The following is a 17062-nucleotide window of genomic DNA, read 5'->3' on the forward strand; positions in this document are numbered from 1 at the left end:
ATTGATCAATAAAACAAATTTTATATATTAGAAAACATAGTTATTTACTTATACGAATATATCTTTAATCGTAATGCACGTTATACACTATTAGGGAATTTTGATATTTAGCGTGGTTTACCTTTTTTCGTGATCTAATATTTTGATGAATAACCTAATCTCTTAACTAGCGTATTATTTTTTTGAATGTCCTATCTTTTATTTACTTGTGTTTTCGAGGGGATCACATTTTCGTATTTGTTAAAATTAGTCATTTAACACGGCAAAATTATTCTCCTCCATTCCTCCTTTTATTAGATATAATAATAAGATAGAGATATTAGAGTAGATGGACTTAATTTGTTTAAACTTGTATAGTCAATGTTTTCCTCACACATAGTTCAAATCTATTTCTCAAAACACTTAAACACGTTGACTCATCATAAATAGTGAGAACAAAACGTACCGAAAAAAACATTTGTCTAATTTAGCCCCCGTTTGGGATTGACTTTTCACAATAAAAATTTGATTTTTTCATCGTTATTTCACTATTTCAGCCATAATTTTTTTACCTTTTCTCTTACAGGTAGTCCCCACTTTTTTCTTAACGGTCAAAACATCAATTTTTAAAATCACTATTGAATAGGCCTTTAAATACTATCGAGGATGTTTGGAGGATTTGTCCCATCCATTAGCCCTAAAGAGGATGCACCAAAAAGAAAGAGACAATTTAATGAGTGAACAATGACAACTTTATGATTTTAACGTATATAATGTTTTCTTAGCCACTGTTTGATAAAATTAAAATTAAAATTAAAATTTTTATAAAAGTCAAAGTTAAAAATTAATTTTAACCACATATTTTATGAAATCTAAAACACTAAAAATTCGATTTTAATCTCTACCAAGCAGGGGATAACTACACAGATGCTACATACAATCGCCACGTTAATTCTTGTTATGCAATCAATCACATTCATTTGTATTGGTAAGCATTTTACCTTCTCTCTTAAAAAATGTTACTTCTTAATGATAGAAGTCACAATGGGAATACCTCTTCCTTTAAGCACAATTTTCTTTTGCTTGTACAATTGCCGCATTGTATAGTACACGGCAAGATGATGCACTGCAAATGTAAAATCCTCATTGGTTAGATCCCAAAACCATTTGTTCTCCCTTCAGCTATATGATCCCACGGCCCTCTATTTCTCGAACGTTGTAATTACATAATCTCAAAATAACATGGGGGGCACACAAGGGCATGTATCAGTTGGATTTGCTTTCTTTGTCATTGGACTATGGCACCTTTTCAACTGTATCAAACTCCATGCTCAACATCCTAAATCTTACATAACTATGCCATGGTTCCCATTGTCGAAAAGAATAAGGTACTTGGAGCTTATTTTGATAATGGCATTTTCTGCAGGCTTCGTCTCAATGGAGATACTTATTGGTCAACAACCATTGGATCCCGATGGAACCATTCGTGCCAAGTATCTTCGCCACTTTGAGCACTCCACCATGTCCATGTCTTTCTTCGTTTATGCGTTGTTTGCCATCCTTTTCGACAAGATCGCGCCCCGGGCTCAATATGGCCTAATGCATTTTCTGCAGGCTATTGCATTTGGCCAACAACTACTCATTCTCCATCTTCACTCCACTGATCATATGGGAATTGAAGGCCAGTACCATTGGTTGCTTCAAATTGTCACATTTGTGTCTCTATTTACCACAATTTTGGCCGTTGGCTACCCCAACAATTTCTTGAATGACTTTGCAAGAGCTTCCAGTATACTTTTCCAGGGTGTTTGGCTAATAGTTACAGGAGTCATGGTTTGGACACCAGATTTGATCCCTAAAGGTTGCTTCCTGAGGTCAGAACCAGGCCGTGTTGTGGTTCTATGCCATGACGATCGCACATTGGAACGTGCTAAAGCATTAGTGAACCTTCAATTCGGCTGGTACGTGATAGGATTAACGATGTTTTCTATGTCATTTTATTTGGTTCTGATCAAACTATATCCTGAAGAAAAGGTGGAATATCAACCATTAACAAAATATGAGAAAGAGGAGGATAGATGCTATGTTGAGGCTCAAAAGAAAAGCAAAATCTGCCAGTCAAGAAATTCTCTTCCATTCTAAAAATTGAAACATCTGTTCCATTAGGCATGGATTATTGTTGGGTTGGTGAATATCTGGGCAAAAGGTGTTATTACATGTATTAATATGAAAGGATAATCATCATTGTTTAAGGTATTGTTTAATTATTTCTTTCATTTATCCAAGAAACTCTCTCTCTCAAGAAAATTATACCATGACAGCAAAAGCTTTCCAACAATAGATGTAGCAAACATGGATGGATTCAATGGACCTCAAATTTATTTATCAAAGTTATGGCTTATTTTATTATTGTGACTTGACAATCAAAAACTCAATGACCCTCAGATTCTTTGAAAATCAGTTTCACTATTTAAACTTCACATAACCACCAAAACATCATCTCTTCTTCTTCTTGCAAACAAAGAAAGGCCCACCTGCCTTGGCTTAAACTCCAAGATTATGAATATTTAAAGGTACAGTCAATTCAAGATAATTACAGCGATCGATAAGCTTTCTGAAAAATTTAAGGAAAAAAAAAATCGATGACAAAATTGGTTAATACAACATTAGGCAAAATTATAACGACTTATAACTACAATCAGCATGCTACATCGAAGACATAAATCATAAAAGCTAATCCTTTACTAACAGAGGTAAGTTTCCTATGCAAAAAAAAGTAACAGTCGAAGTTCGAACTATGGTGTATATCATGGTATGGAAGAGAGTAAGAACAATAATGACTCACTTATTGTATTTGAATTAGCTACATGTTTAATGTCAATTTATGTCTCGTGACTATAACCTTCAAGCACCATAAAGAGCTTGTAAGACAAATAATAATATGCTAATATTGAAGAAAAACAAGAAATTTGAAGGGATGGAATATAAGAGGCTCTTTAATTAAACATAAGATATTCTCTATTTTAAAAAGTCAATCCTTAAAATTATAATATGAGAGATTCTTTAAATTAATAATTTGAAATAGAGAGTGAGTTTGATTCTCAAAATTTAAAGAGTCAAACCGACTTTCAATAATTAAATGCATTCAAATGATTTCAATTTTCAATGTAAGAAAATAATATAATAATTTGAAGGAAAGTTGGTAAAAATAAAAGATAAGGAACAACAACAAATATATTTTGGGAATAGTAAAATTTAGTGTTGACTAGCCTGTTGAAGTACTTTAAAATTTTTATTTTCTAAATTTATAGCTGCTTTTTAAATTATAAAATAAGATCTTTAAAAATAAAAAGTCTCTTAAAAATGCTCTAAGATACTAGCTTGTACTAAAAGAGAAAAAGAAATTTAAGGGACCAAGTGAAAATGGCAAACAATTAATTTAAGAAATACATCCACAAATTAAGTTATCAATTTGTTTTTTAAATTAAGAAAATCATAACAGTGATTACAACTGATTAACGTAATCTCTATAAAATTATTTAAAAACATGTCAAGCAATTATAAAGTTTTGTAATCCCAACTTCTTCTTCTTCTTCACTTCCAACAACTATAAACAGAAATTACGAATTTCACCTAGTTTACTTCTTCTCTGTTTGGTAAAGCTTTTTTAAGATTATAAGATGATGAAGCGTCAACTTTTTTGAAAACTCACATTTGTCATCCACACATTTCGTAGGCTTCAAATCTGATAATCTACAAAAAGCTTTACAAACATACACAACAGTTTAGCGTTGGACTCATAAGCTAGGACGCCATCTTTTTACATGTCGATTATAAAGGTGAATTCTATCAAATGTAACATGACCTTGTTACTGTTTATGTAATCAAAGATAGGTTAGGTTCAGCCTTACTCGAGATGGCAAAATTCATGAAGCTACTTATTTTTCTCAAATATAGATTGTACATGAAAAAATTTATTTCATTATACGAACATTTTGACAAAGTAAAAACTTTTTAAAATAAAAAAAAAGCCATAGTTCTGTTGGAAAAAATAATTAGTTGCAGTAGTGATTAGAACAATATAATGCAGAAATATAAAACTTATCGTCCGATCGAGTCTCGTGACAGCACGATGTCCTAAAGTGAAATTGCCCGTCAATAATTGCTGCGACCTCCGTGAACAATCACTCCCAAGATGCAACGATCATAAACTATTTGTGCAACAATCACGAATGATTTTTCTAGAACTCTCAATTGTACTCCAGAATAGATGTAAAAACCCGAATATAAGAAATTCAGAATATGAAAAGGAGGATTGATGCAAGATGATTTTTCTATTTTCTTTTTGTGCGTGTTTTTCCCAAAACGAGATATGGGTTTATATAGGCAAGATAGAAATTACAGTCTTCACCATGTAATGCAGAATTTTAATAACTGAGTAGTGGATGTTTTAATGGCTGTTAGTGGGTTGTTACAAAAACAAACAGTCAGAAAATACTGGCTAATTTTACCCATTAAATAATAAAGAAAAAAATCATTTATTTTAGTCAAGGAAGCCCAATGCCCCAAGGTCCCAATCAAGACATTTTAATATCTGCGTGGGGAGTGACTCGAACCCCTGACGTCTCACACAAATGTCACATTTCCTACCAATTTGACACTTTATCTAATTTGATTATTTCTTTCACATTTTATATTTATACCATAAATATAAAACAAGTTCTATGGAGCCCGTTTCGGTAAAATAAGCTCTCAAAGCGGTGATGATGTTGATTAATTTTTTGTTGTTGTATGAGAAAATTATACCTGAAATTCTTACCATGTCAAGAAAAGGTAGAAATGAGATACAAGATGATATCAATTCCAAGAAGAAACAAATAATTATTGAATCATATTTTAATAAGGCCTCATAATCGAATTATAAGCACCATGAATCAGAAAATTATTAATTATATTACGTGGGATCTATATAAACTTATTATAATATATTATTTTATAAGTTTAGCTAATTATTATTTTCTTGACAGAAAATGTAAGTTTTCCATTCAATTGTGTGTAACATTTCAAATTAAAAACGTATTGCAGACTAAAAGCTACATAAATGTACTGGATGATATTATTAATACTATTGGTTCTTGAAATAAAGAAAAACTATTTAGGTGAACTCACGGAGTGAAAAAAGAAAAAAGAAAAAGTTGACTAGTGAATTTTAAGGCGTGAAGACTGAATTTGCTCAAAGAATATTTATAAATTTTTAAAAAAGAATGAGTTGTAAGATGTTGGTTTGTAGTAAACAAGAAAAACACATATAATGGTTCTAGTGAAAATGACAAACAATTGATTTAATAAATATACTCACAAATCAAGTTATTTATTTGTCTTTTGAATTAAGAAATTTTAACAATGATTTAAACAGATCAACATAATTATATATGAAGAATTCAATAAAACTAAAAAGAATACAAAGAATTATGTGGTTCGGAGCCCGTGTAGCATCCTATATTCACGGGAGAAGAGAAGAGAAGAGAAGAGCTTGTATATTATTCACTTATGTTTGGAGCTTAAAATGAAACATATATAGACAAATTACATCAAGGTTGTCTTATTGAGGATGAGGCAAGGAAGGAAAGAAAATAATGAATTCTGAAAATCTTCCAAATCGCGGTTATGCCATAATATTCTCCAATATAAGCAAATCCTTCAAATATCATCAATTATTCCTTTTCTTCAACAATGTAATTAATCCAAAACTTACCAATTAATTTTAAAACCCACGTACAAAGTGGAAAATAATTAAAATTACAGCTAAAATAAGAAGAATTTTGCTATTTGTACACTTGGGTTGACACTTGCATTATTGTCAAGTGTCAATTGAATGAAAAAATTGATTGAAATTTAAACTGTCCAATGGAATAATGATACGTGACAAAGTGTAAACTAAAGTGTACACTATAGTGCACATGTAGGAAGGTTCAATTAAGAATTTCATAATCCCAATTCCCAACTCTGGATTATGTCCTATTTTTGTCAAATTTAAAAAATTCTAAATCTGATTACCGGAATTCCAATTAAAGATTGTGTCCGTTAAAGATTTTTCATATTCATGCACTACAAATAACGGAACTTACTATCTACTCTATTCACGAATTCTCAAGCAATGGATAAGTTTTTCGTCAGTGCTATCTTGTGCATGATTTTACTCAATGCTTCGATGAATTTTACTACTGCTGTTGATTATGGTAATTATTTACATATCTCAATTTTTCATGTGTGCTTGTTTACTTCAAAACAATTAAGACAAATGGATTATTTCATGTAGAGAAACTATAACAATCTTAATTTCAAGCTGCTAATATAACATCGGATTTAACTTTTATATAATTGTTTGTACAGATGGAGAGGACACAGAGGATCCTGGGAGAAGCCCAGTTGGTACATGTGTTGAAACTATATTTCAACCTGAATGTCAGCCGTCGTACTGCTCGCAATATTGCCACACAGCTCAACCTACAGCAATGAAGTCGATGTGTGACTCAAAAAAGGGGATATGTTATTGTTATTTTTCATGTTTAGTTAATCCGCCAAATTGAAGGCGTGAAACTTTTCACTTATAAGCAAAAAATAATTGATTTTTCTGAAGATCACTTTTGGTCCTTTTCTTTTTCTCTATATTTTTTCTAATATTTGTTGCTTTGCCTTTTCCATTTTAAAGGAATTTATTGCATCAATCTCTAAAAGAAAAATATGGCTATATATGAGAGCCCAAAAAGAGATGCATTGTATAAAAATGGACAATTCTTTAAAAAAAAGAAAAAGAAAAAAGAAATCAACAACAACAAAAACGTTTTTTCATTGCAATGTCAAATTGATTTCAAAATTATTTATAAATAGGAATTTGAATACAAGTACGATGACTATCCAATCACTTTAAGAAATATTTTTGATGAGTTATATCATTATATAAAGGAAATCCATTTTATTCCCAATTTGAAATATATAACATATAAATTAAATTGTTCCCACTTTTGACGAATTTCCATAAATTTTGAACCTAAAAAACTTTTATAGTCATGATTTATATATGTCATTGTTACTCAAGCAAGATCTCAATATGTATGTTTTGGAATCTCAAAGGACACAGACATGCCAAAGCATAAACAGTAGCATTTAACCATTTCAATCTATTAACCAATCTCCTGTTAAAAATCTTTGTTAATCAATATAAGAAATTTTTCAATAGATTCTTTAAAAGTAGGATGCTTTTTATTTAAAATAGTCAAGTCAATTCTTATAATAATTGGATTTAGTAAATTGTAAGTTTAATTGCTCAACCTTTCAAATTATTTAATTTATATTTTAATAATTTATAAATCTAAAATATTTATATGAAGGGTAATTAGCACAAAACGTCATTAACTTTCAATATTATTGTTCAAAATATCTTACCTTTTATTTTTGGCATTTTTATCCTTACATTCACTTTTTATTGTGGAAATTATCATTTTCATCACATTTCTCGTGTAAAATGACAAATACACTGTCTCTTTAAATAAAACAATAAAAAAGAAAAAGAAAGGTTAAAGAATAGATTGCAATCATACTCCAATTTTTTTTAAAAAGTGCAAATGAGTCCAAATAAATTATTAAAATGGTAATTAGCACAAAACGTCTCTACCTTTCATCATTATTGTGCAAAATATTCCTACCTATCATTTTTTGACATTTTCACACTTATTTATATTTCATTACGAAAATCGTTATTTTCTTCTATTTTCTCAATTAAAAGCTGTAAAATGACAAATACTCACTCGTCTTTAAACGAAAAAAATAAAAAGTAAAGAAAAATAAAGAACAAATTGCAACTATATTTCCAAAATTTTCAAAAAAGTACAAATAAATTCCGAATAAATAATGAAAGGTATGTAAATTTTGTGTTAATTACCTTTTAATAATTTATTTGGATTCATTTGCACTTTTTAAAAAAGATTGGAAGTATGATTGCAATTTATTCTTTAACTTTTTTTTTATTGTTTTTATTTAAATATGGGGTATATTTGTCATTTTACATAACAAATTTGATAAAAGTGATGATTTTCGCAATAAAGTGTGATGGTAAGGGTAAAATTGTCAAAAAATGAAAGGTATGGACGTTTTATACAATAACATTGAAAGGTAATGACGTTTGTACTAATTACCCTTTATATTAATTTAAAAATGAGTGAAAACAAATAAGCGTATTGAAAAAGAGTAAAATGAAGAGCTAAAATAAAGAATTTATTGGAGTGCGTTAAAACTTTTGCTCTTTATGTTCAATGTTGCTATATTATGTGAGAAGTGCTGACTGTACAGACATTGTTTCACAAAGCTTATATAGGCCAAACACATAAAAGAGAGGGGTGGATGAATTTTTTTTTTTTTTTAAATAATCACCCACTCACCCACCTCGGCATTAATACTTGCCTGTACAGGCTCTGTGAAATAGGTTTGCACAGCCAGCATTAATCATATTATGTACAAGATACTATTAGAAAGGCTCTTGAAAATGCCAATTAATAAATGTTGTAACACCTATTAAATAACACACAAAGGTTTTAATCAATATGCATTTGCATAGATTATTCTTGTGAATTAATTCTATGAAACACATAAATATTCCCTAAGTTTTCGAAAGAATAACTATCAAATATGAAGATCATCGTAAATTTAGGTGGCATTGTCTTTAACACTGTCTAGTGGATTAAAATATATTACAATTCAGTTGTTGGAGGTCCTCTCAATACAAGAGATGATGATGAAAGACAAAATCATAAGAAGAAACAGCAGATTGGTAGAAAAAAGGACAGGAGCGCAGTATGATTAAAACTAGTTGGTTTGATTGCAATACAACAACAGTCGATAAATATATTTGGAAAGTTGTTAGATGGCTTTTGATTCGTCTTTTACTTCTGGTTTATATATGGACAATAATCATTGATTTTGTAATTACAGAAACACAAATGATTGTATTACTTTGCATAATTTATTTATTTTTTTGAGTGATTTTTGCAGGCAGGGCGATATTTTAAAATTTTCCTTTTGGTGGGTGAAGAGAATTGTAATGATACAAAATGATTAACTTTTTTCTTCAAAGTTAAATAGAATTGAAATTTATTTTAAATGTTCATGAAAAATTAAGTTGAGCACCGAGTCAAAACTTGTCAATGAACTCGGTCATATTCAAACTTCGAGAAGTTGAAAAACAGTGTAACTTGAATTTAAGATTATTCGAAAATCTATTTAACTCTCTTCTAGATTATTTTTCTAGCTTCCGAATTTACATCTTATTGGACAATCTTGAAACGGTGTACATTAGGGCATCGATAATTAAAAATGATGATTTGAAGTTTCATGATGATACTTATCAAGAGACAAAAACACGATAGCAATAACATGCTCTAATGTAACATGATTATTTTTTATCTCTTTATTTTTATTTTCAAGTTTATTAAGGAAAAACTCAAAGTGTATATTTGGCAAAACTTTTAAGTTTTTATAAGTTGGTCAAAAATAATTTTTTATTATAAATACTTGATGTTGACAAAAAAATCGAAAAATCGATCGAATCGAACAAACTTGGGTCGATTTGACACAGATAATTGGTTTGGTTTGATTTTCTTTTAAATAAAACCATGGTGATTTGATTTTTTCATGGTTTGAAATCTCAAACCGCTAGTTAATCGAACCAACTCAACCCACCTATACGTTTACATATTTTTAAGAAAAATAAAAATAAAAAAAGAAACCCTAATCTCATAACTATATCACGATTCCCTTCAAACTATAATGTTACAATAAGTAATAGTACCGAAAACTTCATTTCACAAGCTCATTATGTGATACTTAGTTTTTTCCCTATTAAGCAATAAGACTACATAATGTACAAAAAGGCAATAAATTTTTTAAATTTTCTGTTAATCTGTCTCTAGTAACCTGATTTTATTTGTTAGTCAATAATTCTTGTAATATAAAGCTATTTAATTATTTTAGTTCTTGTTATCTAATTGGGCCCAAAACTTGGACAATTTAAAAAAAAAAAATTCAATTTCGACTAAAAGTCTAAACTAACTAATCGAACCAAAATAGTTCGATTTAAGAGTTAGAGTTAGTTGACTTGCGTTGAAATTCACCCAAATTGATTAATTTGGTTTTGGTTTTGGTTTTGATTTTGGGTTGGAGTCGAAATCAACTCATACCAAACTACGCACCAACCTAAAATTACTTTAGGATCCATAACTTTTATTTATTTTTTAACACTGGTCTAAAAAGAAGCCTAGGCGCGAGCATTGACAAAATGCTCTGTCTTGACAGTAAGCACAAATTAAGCGGTTTACTAATAAGTTGACTGCTAAGCGGCTCTATTAACTTTAATCTTTTCCTTTTCCATTTTTTTTAAAATTTTTTTATTTGACTTTAGTTTATTCACTTTATTTTTTCCCCTTTTTTAAAAGACTTTTATTTAACTCTAATTTCAAAATTTTAAAACTGGCTTTATTTGTAACAAAGTCAAAAATGGCTTTATTCAATAAATATTTAGATAAGATTTAAGTTATGGTACTGTCAATATTATAAAATTATGATTTTGAGCCATCGTTTGTTGAAAATTTCGAAAGTATGTATGAAGTTTCTACAAATTCGTTAAGTAGGATTTGTCTAGTTGAAATAAAGTAAAATAATCTAGTTTTTATATTTCGAAAACTTGAAAATTTTATAATTGACTTATTATAGTAACTACTAAGTAAATATAGTATTTTACAATTTTGGATGTTTGGAATGTGTTATTTTAATTATCAAATAATTTTAAGAATGAAGTATTTAAAATAATAATATAGAAATACATAACCTTTTTTTTACACCAGATTTGTAAAATTTGAAACTTGGCTTCCACAACTACTACGTTTTATGCTTTTTAAAAGCTATAATACTTTTTAATAACATATTCCTAAATATTTGAGGCTTACGAGTACTTGAAAGTGTCGTGAAACAACAATTTATATTACGTGTTGACATACTTGACCGACCCACTGGGGCCATGGCCCTCTCATGCTGAACCACGTGCTATCATAGCCAAGGCTTCCAGACCAACAGAAGTCAACCAACATAGCGAGACAACGCCCACAACGTGGCCGAAACGTTGGCGCCGAAGTGAATAAGCCGACGTGGTTTGTTTTGCCGAGGCCCAGACGCCCTAAGCAACGCTCCTTTCCAGAAATTCGATCTTACATAAGGATCATTCCTGATTGATTGATATGAAACCTATCATAGAGTGTAAGTGTCTTGTCTTGTCAAAGTAATAAATGTGTAGCATGCTAGGAAGTCAAGTGTGATATCTATAACTTGACATGTAAACTTACGAGATGAGGCAACATAAACTCCCAACCGAGGGCCATGATCTAACTTGTATTATTATAAATACTACCCCATGCATATCTCACAAGGATAATGCAAGATTCAACACTAGAACGAAGATTACATATCATTTGCTCTCTGAATACATTTTATACAACAATCTATTTACCATCTTGCAATATAATACTATACTAATTCATATTCATATTCTACAAATATCGATTGGTAATTATTGTACAATCATTATGCAAACATCTCGTCGGATTTCGAACGTTCTCGTCCCGTGATTTTGAGTCGCTCCCATGCCCTTGATCCATTTGAGACCGTCCACGTGTCTTAGCGTGTTGGACTAGGCTCACGTGCGCGCGGGTAAGTCCGGTATTTGTTGGCAACATTTTTGGAGTCAACAGATTGACATCGTCTGTGGGAAACCATATCATAACCACGAGTAACCGTGTGGAAAAGCTTACTAAAAGAAGAATATCCGGGCATCCCACTTGAAAAATGATTTGTTCTTGGAAAAGAACAAGTGGAAGCCCCATAACATGCAACAATTTGAAGTTGGAACACGGAAGAATGAGTTCCGACGAGGATGTACCCCCTAGGAGGGTAAGGGAAAATGTGGGAATGCCTCCACCAGCAGCTGTCCCTGTAGCTCGATATCGATCTCATCACCATCATCGAAGAGGTGGCATGCGAAAGGCCGCTCAGTTGTCGAGAGAGTGGCCACCATGACCGCAAACATGAGGGACATTGCTAGCCAAAACATGGTCATGAGGGAACTCATGACCCAAATGCAAAGCCAGGGAGGCTTCCATATTCCTCCCTATGCACCAATAAGAAAAGGAAGTCTAAAGCCGAAGGGCTGTGTCACCAGAATGCAACCGAGGCGGAAGCCCCATGGAGAGAGAGGTAGAAGTTGATGTTTCTTCCAATTATTCTGCAGGCCAACCCATCTAGGTCCGGTATAATCAAGACAACTTTCTACCAGCATATGAGCAGAACAAAGACCTAGGAGGTCTAACAGTATCTTTGACAGATCAGCCCCGCAGAACCAAGGCACGGGAAATAGCAACGTGAGCCTTGGAGTAGACCACAGCCCCACCTCCAATGACTCATCAGCTAGAGGAAAGGTGTAAAAATGTCCCCCGTGCTGCCCTGTCTAGAAATAGGTGCCAACAGAGGAAAGAGAAAGCTAGGATCCAAGCTAGACCCTCTCATCAGCCACCCAGGTACGATGCCGATGAGAACAACGACTCAAATGAGCAGCAGAGGTCCTGCGACTTGGACGACGATAATGAAAATTTGCCATTTTCAAGGGACCTAAGAAGTGCCCAGGTTCCAAGCCACTATGTGATGCCCAAAATACCAAAGTACGATGGGAGAGATGACCCAGAAAAATATCTAAGCGCTTATAAAACTCATATGAGCCTTAGAGGCACCACCTCAATTGTGAAGTGTAGGGCTTTCCACTTGACACTTAGTAGAGCAGCTGAAATCTAGTATAGTCGACTGCCACCTGGGAGCATAAGGAGTTGGCCAGAATTCAAGAACACTTTACTAAAAAGATTCGTGGTGAGCAAAGAGGAAGAGGCCCCTATCTAGCGCCTTCAGGACATGAGACAGGCAAATGGAAAGTCCCTAAAGAGCTTTCTATCATGCTTTACTGATAAAATGACATATTACGTGCAAGTCAATGATCATGAGGCTTTATCAGCACTGAGAGAAGGTCCAAATATGAACACTCTATTTTGGAGAGATGTGTAAAACCAAGATCCTACCACCTACGATGCTTTGCTGGAAATGATAAGATAGGAGATAATCAATGAGGAGTTGATTGAACATCGAACTTGGGCTAGCAAAGGCCTCCCATCTCAACAGAGGTAATGCGAGGGGGTCGACCTCCTATTTGATGAGCTACCAGATGAACCTACCTGGTAATGGAAATTCAGGGCAAGCACTTACCACAACCACTTTGAATGCAGTTCCAACTTTGGCATATGAAGATGTCAACCCAATGACCATTGATCCATAAGCTGGAACTTCACAATGGGCCCCTCGCAGAGGAAGAGGCCAGGAGCATGGTTTTAGGCCTAGAAATAGGCCTAATCAGAACCCCCTGATTATTGTACGTACCACTGCTCCTATGGTTATGACACCTCTAAGTGTGGAGAGTATACATATCGCAACAGACGGGAACACTCTCAAGACAAGCAAAATGAATCGTTGCAGGCAAATAGGCCTCCACCTAGGGACGACCAGCGACCTAGGCATGAAGAGGCCACCCCCCGCCAGCGGGACGTATCCTCTCACCAAAGGAAGCATGACGCGGGGAGACCCAGGAAAGGACACAGGCATCGTAGAAGTCGCCACGCACAGGAGGAGTCCCTTATTCACGATGTGGATACTATATTTGGAGCTCCCTACGTAGGCGGTGAAACGCGAAACACCAAACGAAACTACACCCGAGAAGCCAAGCGCCTCCCGCTGACCAGTTATATCATGGACAGTAGCTCTCGAAGAAATCAAGCACCATCCATCATCTTCACTCATGAAGATTCCAAGGAGTCCACTACCCCATTGTGATGCGCTTGTAGTAAGGGCTGTTATGGCCCGGAATGAGCTCAAGCAAATGCTAGTGGACAATGGCAGCTCTATTAATATCCTATTTGGGTCCACTTTTGATAAGATGATCCTGGACCACGAGCTGATGCTCACCACCACTCCTTTTTATGGATTTACCAGAGACAGTGTCACTCCGAGGGAAAAAATAACACTTGCGGTAAAGATGAAAGAGTCCCTCCAAACCACAATGAACTTTATGGAATTCCTTATCGTTGATAGTCGGTCAGCTTACCACGGAGTCTTGGGTAGACTGGCCTAAAGGAGTTAGGAGCCGTCACCTCCATCTACCACTTATGCATAAAACTCCCAACTGAGAAAGGGGTGATAACAGTGAGAGGTGACCAAAGAGGGTCCAGGGAGTGCTACCTAAACTCCATCAGAAAGGTTGAGCCCCGGGACGTACATGCCATCCTGATTGATGTGGACATGACAGACATCCCTGGCGAAGCTCCCCTTGAACGAGAAGATGTTGACATGATCGACACACCTCCCAAGTAGGAAGAACTATCCATGATCGATGAGATCGATCCCCGTGTGACTGAACACGACCCAAACAACTCCGGTCGAGGAACTCGAAAACTTCTCGATCGACCTCGAGAACCCCACAAAGGTGTTGAAAGTAGGTAAAGGCTTGTGCAAGACATGAAAGAAAAATTGAATGACTTTCTCCGTAAGAACCTTGACATCTTTGCTTGGATGCATGAGGACATGGTCGGCATAGACCCTAAGGTCAGCTGTCACCACCTAAAATAGATCCTAAGGTTGCCCCGCATCGACAAAAGAGAAGAGCCATCTACCCAGAAAGGTATGAGGCTTTGAAGAAGGAAGTGCAGAAACCAATCAAGAATGGCTTCATTAGAGAGGCCATCTATCCGAAGTGGGTCTCCAACCCGGTGCTAGTCAAGAAGCACAATGGTAAATGGAGGATATGTATTGACTTTATGAATCTTAACAAGGCATGCCCCAAAGATAGCTTCCCACTTTCGAGAATCGATCAATTGGTAGACTCCACCATCGGGTATGAGCTTCTAAGTTTCATGGATGCCTACTCAGGCTACAGTCAAATACCCATGTACCTGGCCAATGACGAGAGCACCTCCTTTATCACTGACAGAGGCCTTTACTGCTACAAAATGATGCCCTTTGGGTTAAAAAATACCAGGGCCACATATCAAACGCTCGTCAACAAAATGTTTGTGGACCTCATCGGCAAGACGGTGGAAGTCCTGTAGACGATATGCTTGTCAAAAGTTTGAAGGTGGACGCACTTGATCGACACTTTTCGATCCCTTAGAAGGTACAGGATGAAGCTCAACCCCCTCAAGTACGCTTTCGACGTTGCCTCCAGCAAATTCTTGGGGTACATGGTCAATCAAAAAAGAATTGAGGCCAACCCCGAAAAGATCAATACCCTGCTCGAGATGAGGTCACCTTAGAAACCCAAGGAAGTCCAAAGCCTAACTGGACAGGTGGCGGCTCTCAGCTGCTTTGTCTCCAAACCCACAGACAAATGCCTTCCATTCTTCAAGGTATTGAAAGTCGAGAAGAAGTTCGAATGGATGGAGGAATGTGAAGAGGCCTGAAAAGGCCTCGAAAGGTATCTAGGATAGGCCCCCTCTCCTCTCCAAGCCAAAGCCCTGCGATATCCTTCAGTTATACTTGATCGTCTCCATTGAAGCCATCAGTGCAATCCTAATCCGAGAGGAACGAACCACCCAACTCCCCGTATATTACACCAGTAAGACACTTTTATCTCCTAAAACTCGCAACCCCAATATGGAGAAGCTAGCCTTGGCCTTGATTACAGTTTCTTGAAAGTCGAGGCCCTACTTCCAGGTACACAACATTCACATGCTTGTCAACTTTCCCTTGAGGTAAGTGCTATAAAAACCTAACGCCTCAGGGAGGCTACTGAAATGGGCAGTGGAATTAAGTGAATTTGACATTGTCTTCAAGACAATGGCAGCTATCAAAGGCTAGGCCTTAGTTGATTTCGTAGCAGAGTTCGCCAATGTATTCGAGATTGAAAAGGTTATGGGGCCTATTGAGCCTCCCACTTGGAACTTGTTCGTAGATGGTTCGGCTGGAGATAGAGATTCAGGAGCTGGGATGGTCCTGGTTAGCCCAGAGGGTCACAAGCTAAACTCAGCTGTGAGGTTCGATTTAATGCCACCAGCAACATTGCCGAGTATGAGGTGCTCCTTACAGGCCTCAAATTAGCAAAAAAAATGTAGGTAACAAAGCTACGTATCAACAGTGATTCCCAGCTTGTGGTAAGCCAAGTGAATGTCAACTTCTCAGCTATGGACAAAACCATGGCTTCCTACTTGAAGATGGTGATGAACCTCCTCTGATCTTTTGAGAAGTTTGAACTGATCCAGATCCCTCGTGTCAAAAATAAGCATGCAGATGCACTATCCAAACTTGTGAGTAGCAGGGACTCCGACCTACTTGCTGTGGTACCAATTGAATACCTCCTCAAACCATCTATCGAGGCATTCGAAGTGATTTGGGTCGAAAGAACGCCCACCTGGATGCAACCTATCATAGCCTACCTAAAGGACCAGGTCCTGCATGCTAACAAGAATGAGGCCTACAAATTAAGAACAAGGTCAGCTTATTTGCTCTTCAGCGATGATGTACTCTACAAGAGAAACTTCTCCTCCCCACTTCTTCGATGCGTAGGTGGGAAAGAGGCCACCTACATTTTAAGGAAAGTCCAGGAAGGTGTTTGCAGTAACCACTCAGGAAGACTAGCTTTGGCACAAAAGATACTGAGGCAAGGGTACTACTGGCTACCTTGAAAAATGACACCCTTCAATTTGTGCGTAAATGTGATAAGTCCCAACGTTTCTCTCCTATATAGAGTTAATCGTTGCAGGAACTAATTGTCGTTTCCAGCCCATAGCCCTTCACTAAATGGGGCATGGACCTCATAGGTCCCTACCTAAAGGTAGAGGAGGTGCGAACTTCGCCATTATGGCCATTGATTACTTCACAAAGTGGGTCGAGGCTGAATCGCTGGCAAAAATCACTGAAGCAAACACTTTCAAATTCTTGTGGAAGAACATCA

The 17062-nt window shown here is 35.3% G+C and overlaps 1 protein-coding gene across 1 annotated transcript; it reads left to right on the plus strand.

The window, feature by feature from the left end:
• The first annotated feature begins 1221 nt into the window (after window positions 1-1221).
• Window positions 1222-2121, plus strand: LOC111377901. The gene has a single exon (XM_023001052.1). It carries the CDS (start codon window positions 1222-1224, stop codon window positions 2119-2121), a length of 900 nt encoding a protein of 299 aa, XP_022856820.1.
• The last annotated feature ends 14941 nt before the right edge of the window (window positions 2122-17062 follow it).

Source organism: Olea europaea, chromosome 3 (assembly GCF_002742605.1).
Source record: "Olea europaea var. sylvestris chromosome 3, O_europaea_v1, whole genome shotgun sequence".
NCBI lineage: Eukaryota > Viridiplantae > Streptophyta > Magnoliopsida > Lamiales > Oleaceae > Olea > Olea europaea.

What these genes read in the sequence shown, in the direction of transcription:
- LOC111377901 (XM_023001052.1), top strand. Translation starts at nt 1,222, where the DNA reads ATGGGGGGCACACAAGGGCATGTATCAGTTGGATTTGCTTTCTTTGTC.